The sequence below is a fragment of the Mauremys mutica genome, chromosome 9 (genome assembly GCF_020497125.1).
Source record: "Mauremys mutica isolate MM-2020 ecotype Southern chromosome 9, ASM2049712v1, whole genome shotgun sequence".
In the NCBI taxonomy this organism is placed as follows: Eukaryota; Metazoa; Chordata; order Testudines; family Geoemydidae; genus Mauremys; species Mauremys mutica.
In genome coordinates, this window is record NC_059080.1 from 23,659,173 (window position 1) to 23,685,873 (window position 26,701).

Consider the following 26,701-nt stretch of genomic DNA (forward strand, 5'->3'; position numbering starts at 1 on the left):
AGCTCAAGGGTGAAAGGCGGAGCTTTTTTGGAACAGGACGATACAAGTTCTATTCCTCACTACCACCATGAATTTCTGCGTGGCCCCAATGTGCAGCATTATGACAATAATGTGGTCCTACCTGGCCACTGATTTGCTACAGTAATTTCCATCTTTTTGTGTAATACACTTATGCCTAGGGTACAAATAGGCATAATCACTGTCATACTCCAGGGCCTGAGGAGGAATTTGTCAACAAAAATCAAGTTTTGCAGTTAAACAGAGAACACCAAAGAAGCCAAGTGTTTGCTGTGAGCAGCTTTGTGACTTCTAGTCCACAACAGGTGTTCGGGGGAGGTCACCTTACCATCATCGATCTCTCAAGTTCTACCTCCTGGAGCAACTCTGCAAATTCCTTAAAGGATTCAGCTATAAAGAGAGAGAAAAATGAAACAATTGATTAGTGCAGATCCTGGTCAGATCAGTGTTTAATTTTAGCCTCCTGACTGCCACATTAAGTACAACACTCCAAGCAGGGCGAGAGAAACAGTTGGGGTTTATTGGTTGACACTCCATCTAGGCAGGCTGTTTACGGATCTCATATAACACAGGCTTTCCTTTTCTCTCACAATGTCCACACCAAAGCCATGCTCAAAATCTGCCTCTTAGGCTTAAGTAGCAGGTTGAAAGCTTTACACTTCAACTTTAATGAAGGCCTTTGAACAAGCTCAAAAATCTTACTGCATCTTTGTCACTTTGAAGGCTCTCCACCCATTCTCTCAGCATTGCCCAATTGTTTAATTACTCATGGTAGGAGAGTGTGATCACAACTGACATAAATGCTGCTCCATGAGTTGGCGGGAAGAGCGGAACAAGTGATGTCCTTTGGCTGACACGCTGCCTGAGGTAGAAAGCACTGACTCCATCAGCCACAGAGGACGCAACAGGACACTGCTGCCTGTTGTCACACTCAGGTCCATTATGGCTGGAACAACATGGAGGTTCGTCCTTCATGGAGCTTTGTTTATTTAACCAAAAGGAAAGAAAATTCAGTCCAAGAAAGCTCTCTTCCCCTCCCCCTCCCCACTCGTGAGCCTTGAGAAAGAGGAGGTGAAATCTCCCATCATTTCTTGTGGCTAACACTAACGAGGCCACATCCTCATATTGCAGACAGATCTGATCATTTTAACATCTGCATTCTGGGGCAAAGACACATCTTTATTCCCGCTACGGGAGAAGTCACGAAGGTGACATAACAGAAGTAACTGGAGCATATTAGCTGTGTCTCAGAGGAACTGGAAAAACTGCTGCTGCAGGTTAGATTTGGTTTATTATAGAATAACGAGGAAACTAAAGAGTGAACAGGGAAATCAAGCAGAAATATTTCATGCCCAGTTGCAGCTGAACATATGGAATAAGTTACCAAGCAAGGCCAGCAAGGCAAATAATGCAAGGGAGGGAAAGGAGTGGGAAAAGTGAGAGAAAAGTTCAAATGTCCATTTCTACTCTTGAGGGGAGTGGCAGACAGAAGGCAGCCGTACTCCATTCCACCAGCTCCTAATCTGCCTACGCAGCATAACATCCCTGCCTCCCCACCCTTCCGCGGTATGAACAGTGCACAGTCAGGCCCCGTGACATTTTGGGGAGGGGGATACAGCCAGGTGGAGAGGTTGGAGATCAGCTCGAGAGACGCCAAGCTTCCTCCTTCAACTTCTGCAATTGCTTGCAGAAATGACTTTGGAACGTCTGCTCCATGCCTTCTCCTCAAGTCTTTGTCAAAAACCTGGCACTTCTGGAGAGGGGACGCATTGCAGGGGACCACATGAAGCGCTTTGGCAGCAAAGCTAAGGAGAGCAAGCCATGCTACTGGGGAAGATTATGACGGTGATTAAAGTAAAGGAATCGGCACTGTGTACCAATGCCTTGAAATCCTGGTGGTTTGGTCTTGCCTGCCCTGCAGCTGGATTCCTTTGTCTAGGGTGCTAGAGCAACACAGTGGAAGGATTTGAGAAAAATCTTACATGCAGACACTGCCTTAGTGCCCACAGGAAATGATCAAGTGCACCACGATAGGTGTGGAGTACTTCAGAGCCCTGTGGACCGGACTTCTCCATAAACTCTGCAGGAATTCCTACCACCCTCTATTTACACTCACCCCTGGTTTGTTTACAGTCCAAGCCCTTAATTCCAGAAGAGTATATATGTAGCCAATTAGCCCTAGCAGAAGAGACTGGAAAATTAAGTCACTAAAGACATTTTTAGAAAAACTTTTGGCTTTTAACAAAACAAAAAGGCAGAGCTCCTAGAAGGGAGTGCATCAAGGGCAACAGCTCTAAAAACTGATCTGTGTTAACGGTGGCTTAGAACATCCTCAGCAATGTGCCAAATAATGAAGAATGGAAGCATCCAGGTGTACAGGGCGACTTGCACACCAGTATCTTGTTTTGCAGGTAATGTGTGCAGAATCCAGTCCTTGCCCTAGCTGCAGGCTAAGTGCCCTACCCAGCATTCAGAGGAACATAGATATCTTAGTGGTAGCTCAGGAAGTCTGTCCAGTCTTTTGTTACAAAAAACCCTAGCTGTAGCAACTACTGCACAACAAATGAATGGTTGTTAGGTATTGTAGGGTGATTTACTGTATAATTGCTGAGACAGGCAGAAAAAGAAAAAACACCAACTTGTGATATGATAATTCCACTGTCGTCATCAAAATAGAACCTTCTCGTTATTAGTCAGTGATTCCGAGTTTCCCCCACAAAAGAGAGAACTTTAAATACCCAAACACCTAGCTTCGAGCTGGCCGTGATGGTCATCATATTCTACTACTGGCCCAGGAGCTGAGGCATGCTAACATTCAGCATGGTCGCCAATGGCTATATGAAATCTGAAGAATCCACAGGTTACAAGAGGTTAGGTTCAGGGAAAATAAGCACCAGGGCCAGGACCGGAGCTGTCATCACTGCAGAAAAATGCCATAAATCCCTAAAGTGTTGGGCACAACAAGAGGGTCTAAAAACCTCAAGGAGTTGTTCTTCCCTTGCTCCACAGGGAGGATTTATGCATCTCCTGAGGCAATAACTGGAATTACCCCTATAATTTACTCGTGTGTCAGCAGAAGACTAGGCCCACTTAAACTGTTTAAAAGCAACTTGTGAATGATTTTTTCAAACAGATTTGTTCCCTTTTTGCCGCTTTATGGCACATAAAGAAGGCTTGACAAGTTTCGTTGGTTTTTTTATTGATTTGTTTGCCATTTTCCCTCCTCATTAAGTTATTTCAGAATTTCAAGTCAGGTCCTCCCCAGTTTTGCTGGAGAGCTTCTTGAGGGTTCCAGTGACATCTCTGTATGAGCTCATTCCCTAGCTAAAAGGGCAGAGTGAAGGGTTTCTGAATCTTCAGCAAAGAGATCCTTTCTCCCAAATGTTCATTAGGTAGTGCAGTTAATAGGGTTTTTGTTAACTCCTTCTAAGTGATGCCAGTTCTCCTGATTTTATCATCTTCAGTCTCATATATTTTGAAGCCCCAGTTCCTAGAGGCATATGAATGCATGAGAATCTCAGCTTTCATTTAAAAAAAAAGTAAATTTTCAGCTCTTAGATTTGGGAGAAAAACTGGAAAACATGAACCCTAAAAAGGTCAAAACAAAACAAAATAGAAGGCAAATAAAAACCCCAACATGTATTACTTCAAAAAGCTCATGATTTTTAATCCACTCATGATTTTGGAGGGCCTGACTCATGATTTTTGAACACATGTGGTTGGCTAAGCTCCAGTCTCAAAACAGCCTCACTAAAAATTAATCATATTTCAGTGTCTTGTAAAGCTGTAATTTCATTACTTCCCCAATCACCTTGGAGTTTCCCAGAGTTGACAAGACCTAAATGGCTAATGAGGAATAAAAAGAAGCAGGGACGAGAAAAAACAACCCTTCCAATACCTCCATCCCCCAGTGCTTGGTTCAATGGGACCCTCAATTCATGACTGAGATCTCTACATGCTGCTGGAATATAAATAATAAAATAAAAAGTGGGGAAACAAAAGGTACAAGCCTAATTTGGTTTTCTTTGCAGTTAACCTTTAAGTGACAATAACTCTTGAAAGTTTCCCATGCTCGTTTAGACACAGCAAAACCTGCACATATGACCAAAGGACCAACCACAATCTGCTATTTAAACAGATGTGGGCCTTCCAATAAGGGTGGAGTCAATTTGTGCTCTATACATTTGGGGCACTGTCTTGAGATGGGAGGCTGACAATTAAGGGTTGTGTCTTGAGAAAATTCCACACCTACGGTGGTGTTTTCAGCAACAGAGCTGCTCACACTGCTGGGGGGTCTCTACTGAACTACTGGAAACCCTCGACTACAGATGTATGTGAAAACCTGGCTCTATATTGCTGAAGGTGTTCAGTGACACAATAATGTTAGTCATACAAAGCTATGTAATAAAGACATGTCAAAAGCAATTAAGTCACCTCAGGAGAAAGCTCCATCTACAAGAGACAACACCAGTGAGGCGTCTTCCTCCTGAGTCACATTTGAAGCATTCAACTTCATTATTTTATAACAATGCATTTTAGCTTTGTCCAAATCTGCTTGAGTTTGTAAAGAGCACAGGCCTTGCCATCTGCCTCCATAACAAGTGCAACACTGTTCACATTTACAGATCAAACACACTCCCCTAGAGTTTGATTAAAAAATGTTCTATGGATTTGTATGCTCCACCCCTCGTTCTGTGCAGCACACCTCTGAGCTATCAGATCCTATGCCCGGGGAGAATCTTGACACTGATTACAAACCACCATGTCATAAGAATTTTAAAAGTAGAATAATTAAAGCTGCTTGTGGGATGTCAATGACATGTTCCCATTTTCAGACAAAGGGGAGATTTTCAAGAAGGCTTTTTAGTCTCATCCGTCAGGAAGAGACTGCAGGAACTGGTGTGGAAGAAGAAATACAAACCACATTTCTTCATACTGAGTGATCAGAGAGGATCGCCTTAAAAGGTAACTTCCTTGGTTCACAACTGAAGAACTATTTGGTGTCGTTTAAGTTTGCGTGGCCCAAGATCTGACCCTGTTATCTTCCTTCTTAGATCTGTTTGCAAACACCTTATACAGAGTCTGTAATGCTTGATAATCCTCCTCACCCTCCCAAACCACCCAGAACAAATGCTTTATTGTTACAGGGCACCTAATGCTGGTGAGAGGTGCCAGCCTGACAACTCTGGAGACTGAAGCTCTCTTTATCCACAGAACAGGTGCTCCGCTGAGCAGATGCAGCGGCAGTGCAAACATCCCCAAGCTAACTGATGAAGAGGCTCTATTTTCTTCCCCCCTTAACCACTCCAGAGTGGTGGGCAGACAGGCTACACATTCAGACTGGGCTGATGAGCTGGAAATTTCTTTTTGGATTAACAGGAAAGAGACACTTGCTTCTTGGATTGCTCTTTGCCTCAGATCCTTCCGTTCCCAGTAGGGCTGATTTATATGCACTGTTTTCCTCTCCATTATCCAGCATCACATGAGTTTGGAAATTCAATACCTCTTTTTCCATTATAGTTGGACTCGGACTCTTTTTCAGCAGATTTCATCTATGAGCTTTATGCTGAAGGAAATCAGATTCTGAAGGGCAAATCACAATCTGCTCCAAAGTGCTTACAAAAAGCCAGCCTTTGCTTTCCTTCCTTCCTTCCCCCTCTGATGCAGGCTCATAGAGTCTCTCTCAACATGGACAATGTCACACTTCTGGGCACAGTTAAACAATAATGTGACTCTGGCGTGAATCTGCATTAGTAAGCTATCTATTTTCCTCTCTATGCACCCAACCCTGCAAGTGCTGAACACCCTCAACTGCCCTTGACACCACTGGGAGTGGAGGCTCTCAGTATTTTGCAGGATCAGGCTCTATGACCTGAGGACCAAATCAGGTTTTGTAAATTGTATGTAGGGCCGGTTAGGGGAGGGGGCGTGGCCCAGCCCCCACCTCCTATCTGCCCCCATGGGACTCCTGCCCCATCCAACTCCCCCTATTCCCTGACAGCCTCCCCCCCACCCCCTGTCCCCTGACCGCCCCCGGACCCTCACCGCCCCATCCAACCCCTCCTCTCATTCCTGAACCACCACCCCCACCCCCGGATCCCTGCCCCATCCAACTACCCCTTCTCCCTGTCCCCTGAGTGCCCCTGGAATCCCTGCCCCTGACTGCCTGCTGCCGCCCCATCTAACTCCCCCTCCTTTCTGACTGCCCCCCCCCTGGGACCCCTGCCCCCATTCAACCCCCTGTTCCCTCCCCCTGACCGCCCCGCCCCCTATCCACACCCCCGCCCCCTGACCACCATCCTGAACTCCCCTTTCCTCTATCCAACCCCCTCCCTGCTCCCTGCCCCCTTACCCCGCTGCCTGGAGCACTGGTGGCTGGTGGTGCTACAGCCACGCCGCCCGGCTGCTGGAGCCGGGCCACACCGCTCTCGCCGCCACCGCCACCGTGCAGGACAGAGCACCGGGTCAGGCCGGGCTCTGCAGCTGTGCTGCCCCAGGAGCTCACAGCCCCACTACCCAGAGCACTGCGCTGGCAGCGAAGCAAGCAAGCTGAGGCTGTGGGGGAGGGGGACAGCGGCGGAGGGACCGGGGCTAACCTCCTGGGCCAGGAGCTTGGGGGCTGGGCAGGACGGTCCCGCAGGCCAGATGTGGCCCGCGGGCCGTAGTTTGCCCACCTCTCCTCTATGACATTTCCATGGGATTAGAAACAGTTCTCCTGTATGACTCATGCACATTAGGCACTGCTAATCTATTTCCTGTAGTTTGCTGAGTTTTCCAGCACAGCTAAGGAATTCCTGCACATTTTATGGAGCCCTCATGTATCGATGTCACCACAACAACAGTTCCCAGACTTCAAAACTGCTAGTTCAACAGTGATGGTTAATCCCAGGACAGATGAATTCTAAAAATGCCTTTTTTAGGAAGTTTAGTCCATTACTTTTAGCTCCCTGGATGCAGCGGACAAATGTTTAACCAACAAAGAATTCACTGGGTTGGCAGGAAAGTAGTAAAATACATGGAAACCAAACCAGAAACGGAGGCATTGAGCTCAGGGAAGCTTTGCATGCTGCTGGCTGTCCACAACGAAGCTGCAGCTTCAGAGGCACGTTGGGCGTCTTTTTCAATGTAACAGAGCATGTTAATTTTCTTCCCGAGGGGTCACAGGCTGGTGCTGATTCTGGGTCACCATGGGGATTGCATATAGCATTTCAAACCACAGCAAGTTTAGATCAAGGAATACTGTTAGCCTGGTTCAGAACACACAGCCAAGTGCTCTGAGTCACACTATCTGGCCCAGGTAAAGAGCGGGGTGAGAGGGTAAGACAACATGCAATAACACTCAAAAGAGGTCACCTACAGGGTACTTACTGCAATGGAGAGCCTCACTCTGGATTACTGCAATTCATTTCCAATCTTTGGCAATAAGGAGGAGGATTAGAGCTGTAAAAGCTATCAGGTCAAAATTAACCTACGCACTGTGAGTCAGATTCTAAACATTAATGCCTGAAGACTTATTAGATGTCCTATAAACTACATTTGTGACTGCAACTATAAGAGAACCACGCACTGTGAACCAAATGGCATCTTAGAAACATGGCTCCTGGTTCTGTGTAAGGACCAGAACACAGTTATCAGCGCTGGACTCTACTATGCAGTCTCACAGTAAAAAGGAGATAAACTTGTCTAAGTAGCTGCAAATCTACATTTAAAGGAAAAGCACTTACCAATATTAATCTCGTCATCGGTTAGTGTGTCCCCAATAAAGTCAAACTGAAAGGACTGTAGAGTCTGAGAGAATTTCTGCACGGCAAAAGAGTAACCTGGAAAAGGAAGAATTGAAGGTTGAATGTTTATGTAATTGATACATAGAGGTGGTGAGTAAAGTTTTAGGAAATAAATATTGGAAGAAGAGATTTACAGTGGAGGGGTTAACAAAACCCAGAACAGATCTCCGTGCACTCCATGGATTTCAAGCTCTCTTGAAAAATAAAAAAGTTAAATGTGTATTTTATGTGCTGCTATTAGGGAATACATTTTCAAAGGGTCTCTGAAAGTACACCTGCAATATTGGTAGATGCAACAAATTCCACAAGCAATTGATCATATGTGTCCATATATCGTGGTGATGAGTGCAGGAATAGTTTTCATCTGCAGAAATGTGCAATCTTAAATATACTATTCACCATTTTGGGATACAGTTAGAGAATTTGACACTATGAATAACTGTTTATGGGGACCAAGAGAGGTAGCCATTTGTGGATGGCATGTTGGACCTTTTCTCTCCATCCCCTGTAAATAAATAAAATGTAAGTTGAACATTACAGGTCAGATCTTCAGCTAGTGTAGATCAGTGTAGCTCTATTCAAATCAGTGGTGTTATTCTGATTTACATTAGCTGAGGATTTGCCCATACTAGGAGCCAAATTTGTCATCCAGGGTGTACCTCAAAATAAGTCTCAAGTTTGCTCAAGACATGCTATCAAACACTGAAGCACTACCCATCCTGACGTTTTAAACCAAGACTTTCAAAAATATAAGTTTTTTTCCAAAGTACTGAGCACCCAACAGCTCCCACTGGAGTGAATAGATACACAGCACTTTTCAAAATCAGGTAACTTAGGCCATGTCTACTTTACCACTTATGTCGGCAAAACTTATGTTGCTCAGGGGCGAAAAAAAACCACCCTCGAGCGACATAAGTTTCACCGGTGTAAGTCGTCATGTACACAGTGCTATATCGGCAGGAGAGCTGCGACGACCACTCACTGGGGATGGTTTAATTATGTTAACGGGAGAGCTTGCTCCCATCTGCATGGAGCGGCTACATGAGAGATCTTACAGCGGTGCAGCTGCATTGGTACAGCTCTGTGGCTGTAAGGTATCTAGTGTAGACATCATGTAGACAAACCCTTAAGCTTGACTAAGGCAAACATTTAGTTTGCAGCAAGCTGGAGAGTGAATCTACCCCGCACTAGCCCCATGAATCCTGCTGATGTGTATTTACCGTTCATTAATGTACTTTGATCCTAACTACTTGTTAATGAAGATCAGCAGGTGCACACAGACAGTTAGTCCATGACAGGCTAGAGCAGAATAGATTCATACCCCAGTTTGCCATAAACTAACTGTTTGTTTAGACAAGCCCTAAGTTTAGGCTCCTATATGTGAAAATTGTTGCCATATACTTAAGATAGTATTTGCATGGTTTGTATTTGATGAGAAGAAGAAAATGAATAGAACAAATGCTTTGGGGCAGATGGATGCATTATTGTCAGGACATATTGCCATTTGGGGCAGTATTTCCACAAGTTTGCCCACTTGGAAAATAAAATAGAAAATCACCTTTCAAAATGATAGCTGTTTTCTCAGGGCATCACAAACACATAAACAAACAGTTCTATAGACAAGCAAGGTAGTGAAACAGCTGGGCTTGATAAGCCAGGGGTTCTCTTGTGCTCCAGGTAGCCCATGGATCTGTTTCTGTCCCAATGATGAAGAAACTGCTAGTCTTTAAGCAAAGATGCTTCCTGATGGCAGTTGGTAGCCTGGTCCAGAACTATTTTTAGGCTTTCCAGAGAGGTTTCTCTGTATCTTGTGTGGCTGCTTTGTGTCTTTGTCAGCTACACCGTTGCTTTAAACTCAACTGATCACATCTGCAGAGGAACTCGGGTGGGGGCGGGAACAAACACTCAGAGGAACAAATCCAAACTGCAAAGTTACCTGGCAAGATTAGAGCAGTGGAGACCACAGGTACCATTCAGTCTAAAGAAATAGCAAGTCCTGCACCCTGGAAGAATTAGCAACACAGATATGGGAGTAGCCAAGCAGTTGCATAGTCAAGTGACTTTATTTTTACCTAGTCTCCTTAATATTGTCCTACAATGAGTCCATGTAGTGAAGACACAGAGAAGGCATGGGATCAGGATTGGAAGGAGGGGAAGGGATTTGGTCCATAAGAGGATCTTAAAAGTGTTTCACAGTATAAAAGAGTTTGAAACCAATGTGATGAACCAAATCAAGCCAATCTTCCTGTGTGGAGCAGCATGTGTTGTTTATGTTTTGTGGTCCCCCTGTAAGAACAAGCACATGGGATAACAGAATGAAAGGGTCCAAGATAGCGTGTGCCACAAGGGATGTGACGTAGACAGCAAAGCACAACTGAGCCCAAACAACAAAGTTTGCTTCTTGATTTACATCAGAATTTTCCTGAAATTCAGGGAGGGGCTATAGTCAGAGTTCCAGGCTGGAACCATTATAGGTTCTGAGTTCTGAGGCAGAGTTCAAATCTGTATTAGAACCTTATCCAAAGGCTAAAGATTGTATGAGCACAAGGGCAGGACATAAGGTTCCGGTTCATGCCCTACTGTATAATACGAGAAGGGATTCTTCTTATAAGATGGCCAACCGTCTATGTACAGGTAGGGCCAGATTTTCAATCCAACCTTAATTAGGCCTCCATTTTTGTGGGTGCAATTTTCCTCTCCAAGTTTAGGCCACTTAGGGTATGTCCACACTGCAACATAAACGCAAGCTTGAGCCCGGGCTCAAGCCTAACCCCTCCTTGTGTCTACACTGCAATTTCACTAACCAACGGCTTGGAACCAGAGCCCCAGGACCATGCAGGGCTGGAGGGTCTGAGACAGAGTTAAGCCAGGACCCAAGGCCTGAGCCCTATTGCTCTGCAGTGTAGATGCAGCCCTGCTTGACTCGGGTCCCAGGAGTCAGCCGGAAGTATCCCACAATTCCGTGGGACAACTTCCTTAGTTCTTTCTATCCCAACAATCTGCAACCCTCTCTACTGAAAACAGAAGCCACGGACCCCTTTTGTGAATGGCAGCAGATCAGGTCAGTTCCAGTCTATGCATCCGATGAAGTGGGCTGTAGCCCACGAAAAGCTTATGCTCAAATAAATGTGTTAGTCTCTAAGGTGCCACAAGTACTCCTTGTATTTTCTTCTGATCACTGATCTGCAAGCACACTATCAGGGAGCCTCTGGGGTTTGCAATGCAGTGGAAACTGATCAAGTCTTTTGCAAAGTGAGCTGCTTCAAACTTCCTATAATGGGCAGGGCAGGCAGTAAAGTTTCCCCACAGTCCACCACACTTCATAGAATATCAGGGTTGGAAAGGACCTCAGGAGGGCATCTAGTCTAACCCCCTACTCAAAGCAGGACCAATGCGCAGACAGATTTTTACCCCAGTTCCCTAGATGGCCCCCATAGGGATTGAACTCACAACCCTGGGTTTAGCAGGCCAATGCTCAAACCACTGAGCTATTTCTCCCCCCCCAGGGCTAGGGCTTGTAGGGCTAAAGTGGCCACATTTTATGGGGTGATGCTAGGGATTCTGGGATATAGTTACTTTGACTCGGGTCTGCACACTGCAATGTGGACACCAGAGCCCGAGGTTCAACCATGGGTTGGAAAAGTCTGAATGTAGGGTTAAAATACAATGTAGATGCTCAAGCCCAGGGTTCCCTAACACAGCTCCGCTGACTCGAGTAGCACTAACCCTGGGCTTACATTGCATGTAGACATACCCTTAGGGCTTGTCTATGCAGAGACACTTAAGAAAAGTAATCCAAATTAACTAAAGGTGTGAATTTAAAATTGGTTAGTTAAACTGTATAAAACCCCTGTGCAGACAGACACTCGCGTTCAGAATTAAAGTGAAGTGGCCGAACAAAGGCCACTTTAATTCTGAATAGAGTATCCACACAGGTTACTGTTTGTAACTGTTGCTTTTAGGGTTCCTTTTTCCTATATATTTTCTTTGCATAAACAGCAGCGGTTCTAGATGCATTCTTTAGTTTAGATGGAATGTTGGCTTTGGCAAAATTACTCCTTTTGGTTGTGCTTGTGACACCTTAACAGAAAAATCCAAGGTGTTTGCCAGGTGCCTGTCATCTTAGTATCTACGCACTGACAGTGTCACTTTACATCTGTAATGCATTTAGAAAGTACAGTCCAAAGATCAAATCTTTATTCTCTCAAGACCTCAAGATTGATGGGCAAAATCTTTCCCTCCACTTGAGATGGGTTAGAGTGAGATCAGAGCTCAACTACTAATAGATCAGTCAAGAACACTCTTAAAACCAGGTTTGTATGTGTGTTCTAAAAGGAAGAACAGGAACAACATGGTGGCAGTGTTTGTGGTTCCCTGGCTCCATGCTATGAAATTCATTTTTTCCCCTTACTTCGAGCAGCCTTGTACCTTCATGATTCAGAAAGTGACTTTAAATCTTGACCTTGATCCAGGTGACCACAAACAGTTTTGAAAAAATCTTTTACAACAACAGCAGGGGGTGAAAAAAAATGCAGCTCATGCTGTCCCACTCAGCTTCAGCAAAGAGTAACACTTCTCCAGACACATTTCCCTCTCCAAACTGGAGACAAAAATTGGACAGAGATTTGTACACACTCTTTATAGCTACTTTCCACCTGTGCGTCATCAGAAAGCAGAAGGCAAAAACACTGGGGGCGGGGGGGGGAGGAGGCAATGTTATCTATAAATTTCCATTGGCCTGAGCCTCTGGGCTTTACTAGCCAATAGTTGACCTAATCAAGAGGAAACAAGGGAAGAATGGAAAGGAGGGCCAGAGTTCTGTCAGATGCCCTCTGTTCCACTTCAGCCTGCTCCACCCTTGCTCATTTTCTGAAAACTCTGTGTAAGAGGAGGGGTGTAGTAATTAAAGCAGAGTCCAGCTCCTCCTCTGTCTCATGCTGAGCTGGGCTGTTAACACAGTGATGTCACGCACAGCCTAAGTCTTATTTGTCAGGGATCCAAGTCAACATAAATAATCATCTTTCCATCTCCAAAGGCCCCATGGACATCTGGCCCTGTATGCCGCTGGAAGAGATGGGATGATTCGTGTTCTACTCGCTTGACAGCAACTAGGAAATGGGGCAAGCTGCATCTCAGCTGTGCAGGGATTTCAGCTGGGGGTTGGACAGTACTTGCCAAGTCCTTCCCTCTGTGTCATCCTACAAAGCAGCTAACCATCTGGTGACTTGCTCTTGGTTCGGTTGTTTTTCCTGCTGCTGCTCTGTTTTGCTAATGGAAAATTCTAGACCAAAAGCAAGAAATTCCTCTTTAATACACACTACCTCAGAGGTTTTTAGTGCAGCCATCACTGGAATAAGTTGGTCTCCACTGCCTACAGCGCAGCCTTGTAGTCAAGGTCCTTCGCTATCATGACAGGAAAGTTGCTCTCCTGCACCCAACATGGCCTGTGTTCTTTGCAATGCCAGAAAGCACACAATGACACTGTGCTTCCTGGCCACACTCACCGACTTCAACAATCGGGACTGCAATATTATTAGCTGAAATCCTGATCTTACTGGGATGAGCTGGTGATTACAGTGGGACAGCTGGGCGCTAGTTCCAGCTCTGTCACAGACTTGCGGAAGTCAGACAACCCCTCTATGCCTCAGTTTCCCCACCTGTAAAATGGAGAGGACAACCCAGCCCTATTTCAGAGCAAAGATGTAAGGCCTGGTTTGTCAATGCTGGGGAAAAATGCTTCCGGGGGGCTGAGGTGACTGGTGCTAAAGAAGAGCAGGATATTATTGAGAGTTCTGGGAAGGGGAAAAGATTCCAAGGACAGCCTCCCTAATAGCTTCCCATTTAGCCTCTCAAAGCCTGGGAATAAGACCAAACATTCTGCTGCTAGCTGAGGAGAGAACAGCATGGTATCCTCTGGGATCAGTTCAACACCCTTCCTTGGGCAGTCACTCAGGCTTCCCCTCTCCAACCTAGAGGATAGGCATGGGGCCTCTGCAGTGGTCTTATCCTGTTGTTCTGGAGCACATCTGGCGACAGTACATGGTTATCAACTAATGAAGAACTGACAGCTCTGTCACTTTTAGAGGGCCCTAGCCATTTTCGTACGCAGGACATCTTGGTAAGTCACCCAGTTACATTTCTGAATTCTCCTCCCTACTGTTATGCTGGTGGCATAAGAATTAATCACCATGGCTGCAAATGGAACATGACAGACATGGGATTATCCAAAAGAACACAGCTGCTTGTAAAGGTCAGAGGAAAAAAAAGCGTGAATTACATGGAGTTTGGATGAAAATACTGTTGAAACCGGCCTTTGCAAAAAACTCAGAGGACTAATTGGGGAAGCTAGCCAGCACTCTCTTCACTGCATTCTAGTCTTTGCAGTACAGCTCCCCCACACAGTGCAGTTGCTCTTAAAGAAATTGGACAGTGTTAGCTCCACGTAAGCAGACTGGCTTTGAGGAACTGGTCAGCAGCTCTTCACTGGGTTGTTATGTTTCCGTACATAGAGTAAACCATGTCCTTTAAACCCAAACCAACTTATTTCAGAGTGACGAAAAAACCATAAAAAGAAAGAACAAAAGTAAAGTCTCCACAACAGAGCCCAGTGTGTTTCTCTCTTTAATAGCCTGCAGTAATGGATGCTCTCTTTGCAGACAGGCAGAGTTCTTAGAAATGTAAGCGTGCATCAGACAAAACAAAGATATTGCAGTTTCGAGTTGCTTACATCACAGCTGCACTCTGGGCTTGGGAACCTCGAGCACTACACAGGGTACATAGGTAAACACCATGTTAGTCATGGTGTCACAGGGTGGCTGGCCCAGGAAATGAAGTAGGTCCCACTCCCTGTGCCAGGATAAGTGTGCCTATTTGGCCAATTAAAGTAGGTAGGGCAGCACATGAGGGTTATAAAGGACGAGAGGGAGACCCAGTGAGAGAAAGAGACCTGGTGAATCTGAACTAGTCAGAAAAGGGCAGGTGAGAGCTGCCTGGAATGGAGGCAGAGTGCAGGTAAGAGCTGTCAGAGCCTGTATGTTTGGGACCAGGGAGAAGGCTGGAGAGCAGTGGAGAAGCCAAACCACTGATGTCTCCAGGGCTGGAGAGTAGGACCCAGAGGAACCCTGAGAAGGCCGGGGGAAACGAGGGATACTCACCTGATAAGGTGGCACCCCAGCAGAGAGCAATGGGGGTTCCCGCTGGGCAGAGCAGGATTACACTCCAGTTGGAAGGGCTAAGGTAAATGTCCTGGTACAGGGACGGGGAAGACTGACAGAGTCCGGGCATGGTCAAAGGCACTGAGCTGTGATATGTGGGGTATTATGGGACAAGACATTGGGTGAGCTTAATGACTGTTTGCATTGGGGTGAGAAACGGATAAAATGTTTGGGACTTTTATTAGGGATTGTTTTGAACTATGTTCAAGGATAAGCTTGCATGGAGTTATTGGGGTCTGTGAAAGGGGAAACTGAGGAAGACAACCCTGCCATGCTGTGGCCTGCGACAAGAGGGTGCTCCAGCAAGGGCAGCCTTATCATACGTGGGTCTTGGTTAATTCAAATTAAGCTGCAGTGAAAGCAATTTTACTGTATGAAATTAGGGGATAAAAAATTGAGCACTATAGGGAAAAAAACTTAATATAGCTGCATTTGCAGTCGCCAGTGGTGCAGAACTCAGATGCTCTCGGTACTTTAACATGGTTCTCATGAGCCTTCTAGATGCTTAGGGTCTTTAAACGGCTTGCTTAATGGTTCTCCTTCTTGACTTCTAGCTAGAGCCCCTAGGGCTACCAGAGGCTCTTGGATAATAACAGCACAAGAACTTGTACTGCACTGGAAAACTCCCACCCTTTCAAATCAAAACAAGACAGCAAAGGGCCAGTGAATTAACCATTTCCAAAAGGGCGTTGCTGCTGTAACAGCCTCTCAGGGTTTGTTACGTGCTGGAAGTTACAAAAGGAGAAAATGACCCGACTAGATTCTCCGGCTTTCCTGACAGGATTCTGAGCGTGCCTATGTTTCACCAGTCCCCAGGCTACACAAGCCATGGCACCAGGCCGAGCTGCTCTAGAAACCTGTGGGCAATCAGCAGAGCTTGGGAACAATAGCAAAAATCCCATCCCCGGCCATGAGAAGAAAGGCTTCTTCATAGGCACAAGAGAGAGCCCTAAGACACGAGAGGGATGGAAACTAAAAGAGGATAAAACCCCTTCTTCCAATCAAAAGCCTTGTTCAGCAGTTTCCTCCAAGGGGCCAACCCTTAGGTCTTGAATGGAGAGATTCAAAGCCTGAATGTAGCTATTTAATGACCAGCTGCTAGGAATGCCTTGAGAGAGAGATGAACTGTTGAACTCGAGCACAAAGTGATGTCATCGACTCAATGGAAAGTCTGGGCAACTAACGCAATTTCAGCCCCTAGGAAATCAGTTTTTTTGCATACTTTAGGCCGAATCTGAGAGGCCCTTATTCAGTTTTTATTCAGGCAACCAAACCCTTTTTTTCCCCCCACACCAACTTCTCTTCTTTGCCTTTAAATTTAACTGACATTTAGATGCAGATATCCAATTTTTCATCTCTCTCAATACCTTTAGCCACTCTCCCTGTAATCCTCTTTTCCTGCCTTGGATCAAGTTAACTTGGGGCTGTGTTCCAGTCAAATATCTCAAGGACCAATACTTTTTTCTTAACCAACAAGTATATCTTTGAATAACTCCATCTGGAAACCAATAGGCAGCCAGTGCAGATCCTGCAATACTGACACCATCTGCTCCCGGAGAGCAAGCCACCACACCAAGCAAGCCACCACACTCTGTTGCAGTTTCTTGACACATTTGAAGATGTAGCTTCAAGGACAGTGTATTGCAGCCACCAAAACCTGAGGTTACAGTGCCGAAGGTGACAGCAATTCAGCTCACACCTGAATGAAACAGTTGCATTCACCTGGCCAGATGGAGGTAGAAAAACTCTCCAGACCATCACAGCTTCTTGCTCATCTACTAGCATGTGGGAAATTCAACAGATGACTAGATTGCAAACTCAAACAACCAAAGGCGAGCATACACCCTTAATACAAGAAGCAACTTATCCTCACCATGTCTTCCCAAAAATCAGATGTCCCCAGTCCTATCCAGACTGAGTCTCAATCAGCTAGCTCTCATTTGTATGTATTATGGAATGAATTACAGTGCAGGATACCAAGGTCCAAAACTACTCTATGTCTCCAACCGTCTGAACTAAAAGAAGCGGGGATGTTGTCTTGGCTACCCACATTCTAAAGAATCCTGTTGATGCAGAGCAGAATTTGACACAGCTGGCCAGCTCAGTGGTTTATGGGCCAGCCCACCCTCTTCTATAAGAAAGCAACACCCTTCCAGTCATGGCATGTGTCCTGGCACATGAGCTGCGTACATCTTCCAGCACATTCATGGGACACATGGAGGAATCTGGCTGGCCACATGAGACGGCTTGGCAAGGATTGAAAGCTGACTCTTGCACCCTTCTTCCAACTCATGTGCCAGTGCAGGATTGAACCCTAAAGATCATTTGAAAAATTGCTGCTGCACTTGCCATTTTTAGGTAGACCGTTGGGGCAGAGGGGACTTGAAAATCCAAAACCAATAATTTAATTGAAAAGCACAGTATAACTGGTTTAAATTACATTTTCCTTTTGTAAAAATTGGCCTGTGCTGAAACCTTATTTGCCAAGTTTCAAGCTGAAGTAAATACAAGTGGACATGTAATAAACCGCCTCAGAAATGAGCTTAAAGATAATAAAAAGATAATAGTCCTTTAGATACAGCACCATTGGCTGAAAGCTGTTTTGCTTATTGCAGGAAAAGAGGAAAGACACATATCCTTCTCTCTACGGAGATGCATTTCCATCTTTAACTTTAACAGAGTCTGTGCCTGTGATGGCTTTAACAGTGATTGGCTTAAGTGAGTATGCACTGCTACCATCCTTCCTTGCAACTCCAGTCTGCTTTTGTCATTTGAACAAGTTCTGTGCCTATTCTCTCAAGAAAGACAGACAGAGTCCCCTTCCTCCTTAGTTTGCGGTGCCCCACCCCAGACTATATCCAGGGCAGTGAAAGCAATGAAGATTTCACAGAACAGCAATTCCTTTTTCAGAAGTGAAATACTGGACAAAAGAAAAATGATGGCAAAGGTTAAGAAAAAGCTGTAGTAAAAGTAACCGTCAGTTCCAAACCACAATAACTCTCTAGAAGAGTTCCCTGACAGTCCTCCATCCTAGGCACGTCACAATAGACTATGCCAGGTTTCCATCTTGGCAGACTCATTCTCGAGCCTCTCTGAAACATAATGGAGCGGGAACTTTGCCTTCCATCTCCTGAATCATTTCGACTGAACAATTAAAGTTATGGCAACGTAGCATTGCTACATTCCAATGATCCATTCTGAAACGCTGAAAGCTGGCAACCCTGCGTAATCTTCATACAGGTCACCTCCCTCCTCAGCCTTATAGCAGTCTGGATTTCCCAATGTTCCGAAGCCATCTTTTGTTTGCTGAGTGTTAGAACACTGGACTGGAAAAGAAGTTAGTTCTCCTCCTTGTGGAACAGTGTGGGTGCTACCAGAAGACAAATACAACAACATAATAGGACAGATTTTTAAAGGGGCCTCAACCTAGTTTCAATTTTGTGAATACATATAATAGCATGTATGTGTAAAGCCACCTACAATGTAAATGCAATCAGAATTCTAGATGTCTAATGCTAACATTTGCCCCTAGAGTTAGTTGTGAAGGCATATTATTGAGGGTTGTATGGATAGCATCTTATGCACTAGGTAGGATAGCATCTTATGCACTACTGGCCTGACGCAAAGCTCACTGAAGTCAGATGGGAGGCTTTGGATTAGACACTATGTTTTTGTCATAGCCACATAGCCTGCCAGGTCTCCCTCACACCCCACTCACAAGTGAATGTGCTTCAAGGAAGTAATGCTGACATTAAATTTAAATTGATGCACAAATTTCCCGCAACAGGCATTTTCATTCTGTAACTGAATGCATTTCACTGAATATATATTAGGGATGAAGGTGACTCCTGGAATTTTGACAGCACCTGAACTGAAACTTCTAGTGACACTGCAGATTTTTTTCATAATATGAGCTCCAGCAAATTCTGATGGATTTAGGGACACCTGGGAGCCTCACCTACTTGGCAGTGTCTCTTAAAACCAGATGGAAAAGACAATTACAAAATTGCGTCGTTTACACTGCCTTAAAAATGTACATTATGTTGCTAGTATACAGCAAGGTCTCACACATGCCTGCACTACAGATACACACACAGAAAGTGATGGAGAAGAGTGATGAGTATTTTAAATCAAGGGGCTTCATGTCTGAAACAGAGTCTGCAGGTTATTTCCTCATTAAGCCCAAATCTCTGAGTAATAAACTGTGTATTTGAATCTTACACAGCAACTCAGGGGAAATTATTTACTAAAATGAGAATATCACTAGCAGTCGCCATTCCGAGACAAAAATGACAGGTTTAGAGGGCTGATAATTTTCTTCTACCAAAAAACATATTCTCTATTTTTTATGAGGCAGTGTGGCCTAGAGGACAGAGCACTATACTGGGACTCAGTAGACTTGGGTTCTACTCCCAGCTCTACCGCTAGCCTGGTGGGTGATGTTAGGCAAGTCACTTTACTGCCCTGTGCCTCAGTTTTACCATCTGTAAAATGGGGATAATGATAATCCTCTGTAAAATGCTTTGCGATCTAACAGTGAAAAGTGCTGAGCTAGGTACAGCTATTTATACAACACCCAAAAGCCTAGTAGATGATTTATGCACATATAAAGACAGGCTGCTGCCCCAGAGTACTCATAATCTAAATAGACAATAGGAAGTAATATGGGGCATTTGAATTATGTTCCACCGGCAGTTCCATGGTCAAAGGAGAGTGAAAAACTAGAGAGAATCCCCCCATCCTCTTCCCCCCTCCCCTGAAATATGGCAACAAACAGTACTAACGTTTTGGAAAAATATGACTTACTAAGGAGAGGTTAAGAGAACCAAAAGGCAGAGCTGAGAGAACAGTTCCTTGAAGGGGGGAAATAGTTGTCTGTATAAAAGGAGAGTGGATGGTTTCTGTGATTATGACTCTGATTTTGCCATGAGCTCCACACAGTTAAAAAGAAATAGTATGTAGAATCTAATGTTTTAAAACTAGATCCCTGGTAACAAACAAACAATTATATAAGAAATAGATTTAGAAAAGAAATAAGCCAAGCTGGAAAAAAAAAACTGTTAAGGTCTGTAATGTCTCGTGAAGATAGAAATCATTTCATGGAAACCAGATTCCTAACAGACCAACGTTATTGGACTCCACATGCACAGAACCTTGGCTGAGCATACATTTCTGACATATTATACATGCACAGAAAGAACAATATTGGGCATGTTACTGTGAGGTAAATGTTTAATGACAAATAAACGAGGAATGATTTTGGCAGCTTACTCTGCTATAGAAATGATAGCTCGTTAAAGTCAGTACAAACAAGAGAATAAAAAGCAGCAAAGAATCCTGTACATTGGACCTTATAGACTAACAGACGTTTTGGAGCATGAGCCTTCGTGGGTGAATACCCACTTCGTCGGATGCATGCGAAGTGGGTATTCACCCACGAAGGCTCATGCTGCAAAACGTCTGTTAGTCTATAAGGTGCCACAGGACTCTTTGCTGCTTTTACAGATCCAGACTAACACGGCTACCCCTCTGATACAAGAGAATAAAAAAACATTTATCTGAGACAGGCCTGAACCTTGAGGGAACTTTGCAGTCCAAGCCCATATCTGTGGATTATACAACAACCTTCATGCAGCACAGCGCCGATTTCTTTTCAGAGGGGCTCAATGGTAAGATGAAGAGGGAATGAAAGGTTATAAGGAGAGATGCAAATTTTGTGGCTCTTAAACAGAGGTGAGATTACACAAGTGAGAAAGTGACCCCGCTGTGGGGAGTGAATGGCAAGTAGGTGGAGGGAGGGAAGGGATGAGGCTGAAACTAAGGGCATAAAGTGAACAAGTTGAGGAACAGGTGGCTAAGAGATCAGAGAGGCAGGAAGGGGCAAGTCAATGGAAAGCTTTAAATGCAAGTTAGGGCCATTCTCAATTGGGTTTGGAGCCAGCTAAGAGTTAGAGATGCAGGAGGGTGGGAATGCACAGAAAATGACAGTGCATTTTCATTCTTTTAAATGGAAAGTCACTAGCTTTTCCTTGGTGCAAATTTATCATTGCTAGGTTTATTGTTCTTTATCATCCTCCATTTCATGCCCAGACAGTGAGGCTAAATAAAAATGTTAGAAGCTGGAATGGAGATTCAAGCATCTCTTCTATTCTCACATGATCCCATACAATATGTGGAAAGCCTAAGACGGAAGAATTTTCTGGTTTCAAGCAAAGGATATTGCCTCAAAAAGCATAGAAAATGTAATTACTATTCTAATGCAGGATAAGTACTTTCTGTCTTTGTTTCAGTCTTAAAGGGCTCCAATTAATCCTGGTACAACTCCACTGGTTTCAACTGAGTTATACTGAACCAAAGATCAGTTTGGTCAGAAACTCTTTAGGCCTATTTTTCCTTACAGAGTGTGGTGAATCCTGAGATTTGTTTCACAATTTGCAGTCATAATATTTTTTTTTCTTTTTTTAGTAGGAGGTCTAACTGTGCTTTAAAAAACTGGCATACAATAATATCAGTTACATACCATCACCGAGAAATGGGGATTGGGTAATGAATGTCAGACAGTTACAAAAAGAATGTGATTGATTTGAAATGCAACAGAGCAAAAGCTGCAAACACACTAAAAATCTTCATAAGGCACTATCATGAACTTGCATGTGTTTAAATAGTCCACCACCCTCTACTGGATGCAATTGAAATTACACAAAAGTGTGTCATAAGCCCTATATTTTACTCTAACCATTAATTAAGATACTTTTTAAAATCAAGTGGTAGTGACCTGGGCTCTTGAATAAGGAGAACTGGAGTTCTCTGCTGGAACCATGAGTTTCTGAGAAGGCACAGAGTATAACTTAGTGACAACCAAGAAGCTCTAACACGGTCATAGATTTTTCATACCAATAATTAGAAATAGCATTAAACCACAAAAGTCTAATGCAGATTTCAACATCTCCCCTATTAAAATTTGAGGGTGCTTAGATCTGGGAGTGTGATTAGGGTACTCTACTGATAAACGCCACATCAGAATAAAACAGATTAGTGGACATGTTAATTATACCAATGCAGCTTTTAGAGTCCAGACAATTGTAGTGGAGTCTTGTGAAATAAAATGCTTATTAATACAAATTACTTCAAGAAAGCTTTAACTTTGCATTGCACTGGTGAACAGGATGAAGTAAGTGAATGCAAATTAGAACCACAGAAAAAAGCTGCTATCAAAGACGACTAAAGTGTCATCCATAAAACAAGGGGACAGAGTTTAATTTTCATATTTCCTGGCTACTGAGTGCTTTATTATGCAACCTTCATGTTCTCTTAGCATCATAATTGTATGCAATATATACAATATGTGGCAGGGCATAAATATTAAAACAACTAAACAATCCTGCAAAATGTATGCAATGTAACCAATTTTCTGTAATTTTACGATTTCCTGACTTTTTGGGCATCTAAACTCTCATTCATAACGGACTTCATTTCTTGAAGGATCATGGCCAGATTCTTCAGAGAGAATGAACAGAACAGGGCAATTTCAAGGCAAATCCCCTGTCATCCAGTCTCAGCTTCTGGCAGTTGGAGCAAAGAATTCATGACCAAGCAGTTCCCCAGACTGCATCTTGCATTGTGGGAAGAATCACTGGGCGGGCTGCAGGCGAACCTCAGCTGCTTTTAGAACAAAAATGTCTTCCTATTTCTGGAAGGGTGCAAGCTAGAAGCTTTCAGATCCACTTTGGGTCAGATCAACATTCTTCTGGCAGACTCAAATCGGAAATCCTCTTGTAATCCTAAGGGTGGAGCACCACAGAGAGATTCCTCAATTGCAAGTGATGCTTAAGATTCAACAGCTGCTGCTTTTAATTTAATTTGCCATTCCTCAAATGAAGGGGATACTTGGTAAGTTTCTTTCTAAGTACTTATATGGTCCTGAGTTACTACAGTATTCCAGCAACTCCCATGTATGTAAAAATAGAAATAATAATGATAACCTGCTAATTAAAGCTAGGAATCATTAGTAGCTTTTTATCAATTAACTGGGAAACAAAGGCCCATGTTTGATCTGCCTCATTTAATGCTGTATAGAGATATAGATAGAAAGAAACATTATATTTGAGACAATTTTAAGAAGTCCAATGTGCAAAATAATCATTGCAGAGCATATGCTTCAAACCTGTTGAGACCTGACTGTCTGTACAATCATGTAGCTTTAATAATGCCTATATATTCAAAGGAGATCAAACCACTTTACATGATTTAGCCTCACAGTATCCCTGAAAGGCCATGGTTATCATTATTATCTCCATTTTACAAACTGGGAAATGGAAGTACAGAGAGCTGCTCACATTCCAACCGCAATTCAGTAGCAGACATGGCAATAAAATCCAGGAGTCCTAATTGCCAGTCCCCTGTTCTAACCACTGATCTATACTCTTTCCAATACACTAGAATTTCAGCCACTGCATGAAAAATCATACACAGGGTGAGTAACAGTCAATGGCAGATGCCACTTGCATGTGCAAAGCAGTAAAGCCTGAATGCCCACAAAGAGTCCTTGTTTAGGGGCTAGTTTTGGAACCACTGCAATGCTCAGAACTCCTGCTGAACCCCGTAGATGCCCAAACTCACTTGGCACCTAGGTTTTTGCACTAAAAGTTCCCCAGGCATCTCTGTTTCTGCCTGTGGGCATGTTCTATGCATTCAGGTGCCTGTCTCCCGTCTATGCCCCAGAGCAATTCTCAAACAAAGGGAAGATAGGCATTCATTCACCTTACTCACATGAGGGTCCCAATCCCATAGGCATGCTCAGAGGGCACCTATTTCACACAAAGCAGCTCATAACCATTAGCCCAGTATTTAGGGTACTCACCTGGGATGTAGGGGGACTGGATGCTGCGTCTCCCAACTCCCAGGTCAGTGCTCTAACCAACATGCTACAGCTTGTGCTCTCGCACTTAAAGAGTCATTTTGGATTGGCTCACACAATGACTCTATAGGTTAGAGTACTCACCTGGAAGATGACAGATCCTTGTTCAGATCCTGTCTTCCCACTCAGGTAGAGGGGGGCTTGAACTGGGAGGGGGGTCTCCTCCATCCCAGGTGAGTACCCTAACCATCAGATTAAAAGTTACAAGGGGGCCCCTCCTCTTCTCCCCACCCCAGCTCCTTGCCAAGAGAGGGGGTGCAGCTGAGAATCACAAGCAGAGATAGGTCCCTGAGTCCAGGCAGGTGCCTATCTCCAAGACAGGGGCAGGCCTTAGCACACACCCCTCTAGCTGGCATTTCCCACTGGCTAGCTTAAGCAGCTTTTGTGAATCAGTCTAAAAGTGCCTCTCTCTCCCCATTCAGTAGACAGGAGCGTAGGCTCCTAACTCAGACTTTGCAAACGGCATTGATTTTCTAGGGGCCTACCTCCTTTTGTGCTTCCAGGCCTACAGTACTTCTCTTAAATTCAATCAAGTGCAAAGTCAGTATGAAAAGACAAGAATAATACCCTAAAAATATAACTTATTCAGAAAACAGCCTCACTAATTTAGCAAGCTTGAAGAAAGTCAGCAGTTGTAGACACAAATCAAATATGATCTGAAGAAAAGTCAATTTCTGCCCAAACTGACATCACATACCTCTCTTAGTTAACACCAACTTTAAAAAAATGTGTGGGGGGGGAGTTTTAAATACCACTTTGCTGCCTTCCGACAGGAGCAATAAACATGGTCTGTGGAGCAAAACGGGCAGTTTCCAGATCCAGCTCACCCACATCTCTCCTTCTTCAACAGTTTTCCTTTTAGACAGAGTTATAAATGTTCAACAAAAAGAGAGGTGGGGAAGAGGGAGACTTGGAGCATTTCTTCCTTGACACCAATAGAAAGGAAGACTAAACAGATGGGGACAATGTGTCATGACTTTGGGAAAACATTTCTCTTTAAACACCGCAGGATAAAATAAAAAGGTTGTTAGAGTTGGTAAGGGCTGAGTATACACTGCATGTAAGTAACCCAAATGGCATTAAAGGGGCTTGCAATCATTGAGCCATCTATACTGTACCCTTTCAATCCAATGAGGACTAGGGCTGGCTTGGTCTCCATTTAAGAGGAAGGCACTGATATACTGCAGCAGTTTTCAAACTTTTTCTAGACCAGACTGCATTTTATTTCAGGGCCTGTGAAGCAGACAACTTCTCTCCCAGTCTTGATTCCCTGTGGTATCTACAACAATTGCTTATATGATACAGTAACGTTAGAAGAGTATTTATGTGTTTCTGAGTTAGTTTATAATGTAATTTAGCAGCTGGAAATGAGGAGGAGCCAGCGCTATATGACTAGCCAGCTCTCTGAAGACCATCAGCAAATGCTAGTCTGTGGGCAACCGGGCCTGATTTACATCTTATGCGCCCTAGGCACAGCATCTTCTGTGTCCCCACTGCCTACAGCTGACCTTCGCGTTTTTTGTAAAAAATGAAACGTTTAACTCCCTTTTAGGTGCCCCTAGAATGCCGGCACCCCTAGGCTCGTGCCTACTGTACCTATCTGGAAATCTGGCCTTGTGGGCAACCTGTGGTCGCTGGTCGACAACTGGGAACTTCTGGTCTAGTGAATTAGGCATAGGTTGAGCTCTCAAGAAAACCTGGATTCTAATTGCACTAATTTTTCTGTGTGATCTGAAACAACCTGCTTAACTTCATGCCTCACTTTCAGCACCTGTAAAGCTTGCCCACCTTTCTAAACACTCTGAGATCTACAGAAGAAAATCTGTTCTGTCATACATGTTATTCCTCCAAAGCTAGTTACAAGATATGATCAGTACAAGCAGCATGTGATGTACTGGAGTGTTACTGCATACATCCAGTTACTGTTCTTATTGAACAGTGAGCAAACATTATAATGTTAACCTGCCTAACAAGTTGGTGCACTTGTCACAAGGCTGCCTAAGAGAGAGGAGAGAAAAATATGAGGCTGGAAACTTAGTTTCAGGAAAGTGCGTGGAAACTAGACAATGTAGCACAGGGATAGGCAACCAAAGGCTGCATGCAAGCCGATTTTCAGTGGCACTCACACTGCCCGGGTCCTGGCCACCGGTCTGGGGGGCTCTGCATTTTAATTTAATTTTAAATGAAGCTTCTTAAACATTTTAAAAACCTTATTTACTTTACATACAACAATAGTTTAGTTATATATTATAAACTTATAGAAAGAGCCCTTCTAAAAACGTTAAAATGTATTAGTGGCATGTGAAACCTTAAATTAGAGTGAATAAATGAAGACTCGGCACACCACTTCTGAAAGGCTGCCGACCCCTGATGTAGTGGTGTGTGGAAGAGTCAGGTGTGTGAAACAGAACCCCCGCACCTAAGCCTGTGAACCATATGCTGGTTCTGTAGCTATTTAAAACTGTACTGGGGTAACTGGAAGAGCTGTAGAGCTTTGGTTCTCCAAATGGCATGGACAAATCTTTGATCCTGGGGGAGACTACAATTTTGTGGTGGACAGAAGCACTGAGTGAAACTAACCTAATGAGATGAGGTATGGAGGGCACCAGACTTCAGGAAAGATGTGGACAACATGGAAAAAGTCTGGAGGAGAGCAACAAAAATGATTAAAGGTCTAGAAAATATGACCTATGAGGAAAGATTGAAAAACTGGGTTTGTTTAGTCTGGAGAAGAGAAGACTGAGGGGGGACATGATAACAGCCTTCAA

General features: G+C 44.1%; 1 protein-coding gene across 10 annotated transcripts in view; it reads right to left on the minus strand.

Moving 5' to 3' along the window:
• Positions 1 to 26,701, minus strand: part of OPHN1 (oligophrenin 1) — a 127,936-nt gene that overhangs the window by 67,596 nt on the left and 33,639 nt on the right. For all 10 annotated transcript variants that reach the window (XM_045029532.1, XM_045029536.1, XM_045029535.1 and 7 more), the window contains 2 exons: positions 7,743 to 7,838; positions 347 to 408 (listed from right to left, as the gene is read on the minus strand). In XM_045029532.1, the coding sequence (XP_044885467.1) occupies positions 347 to 408; positions 7,743 to 7,838 (158 nt within the window). The remainder of the gene's footprint in view (positions 1 to 346; positions 409 to 7,742; positions 7,839 to 26,701) is intronic.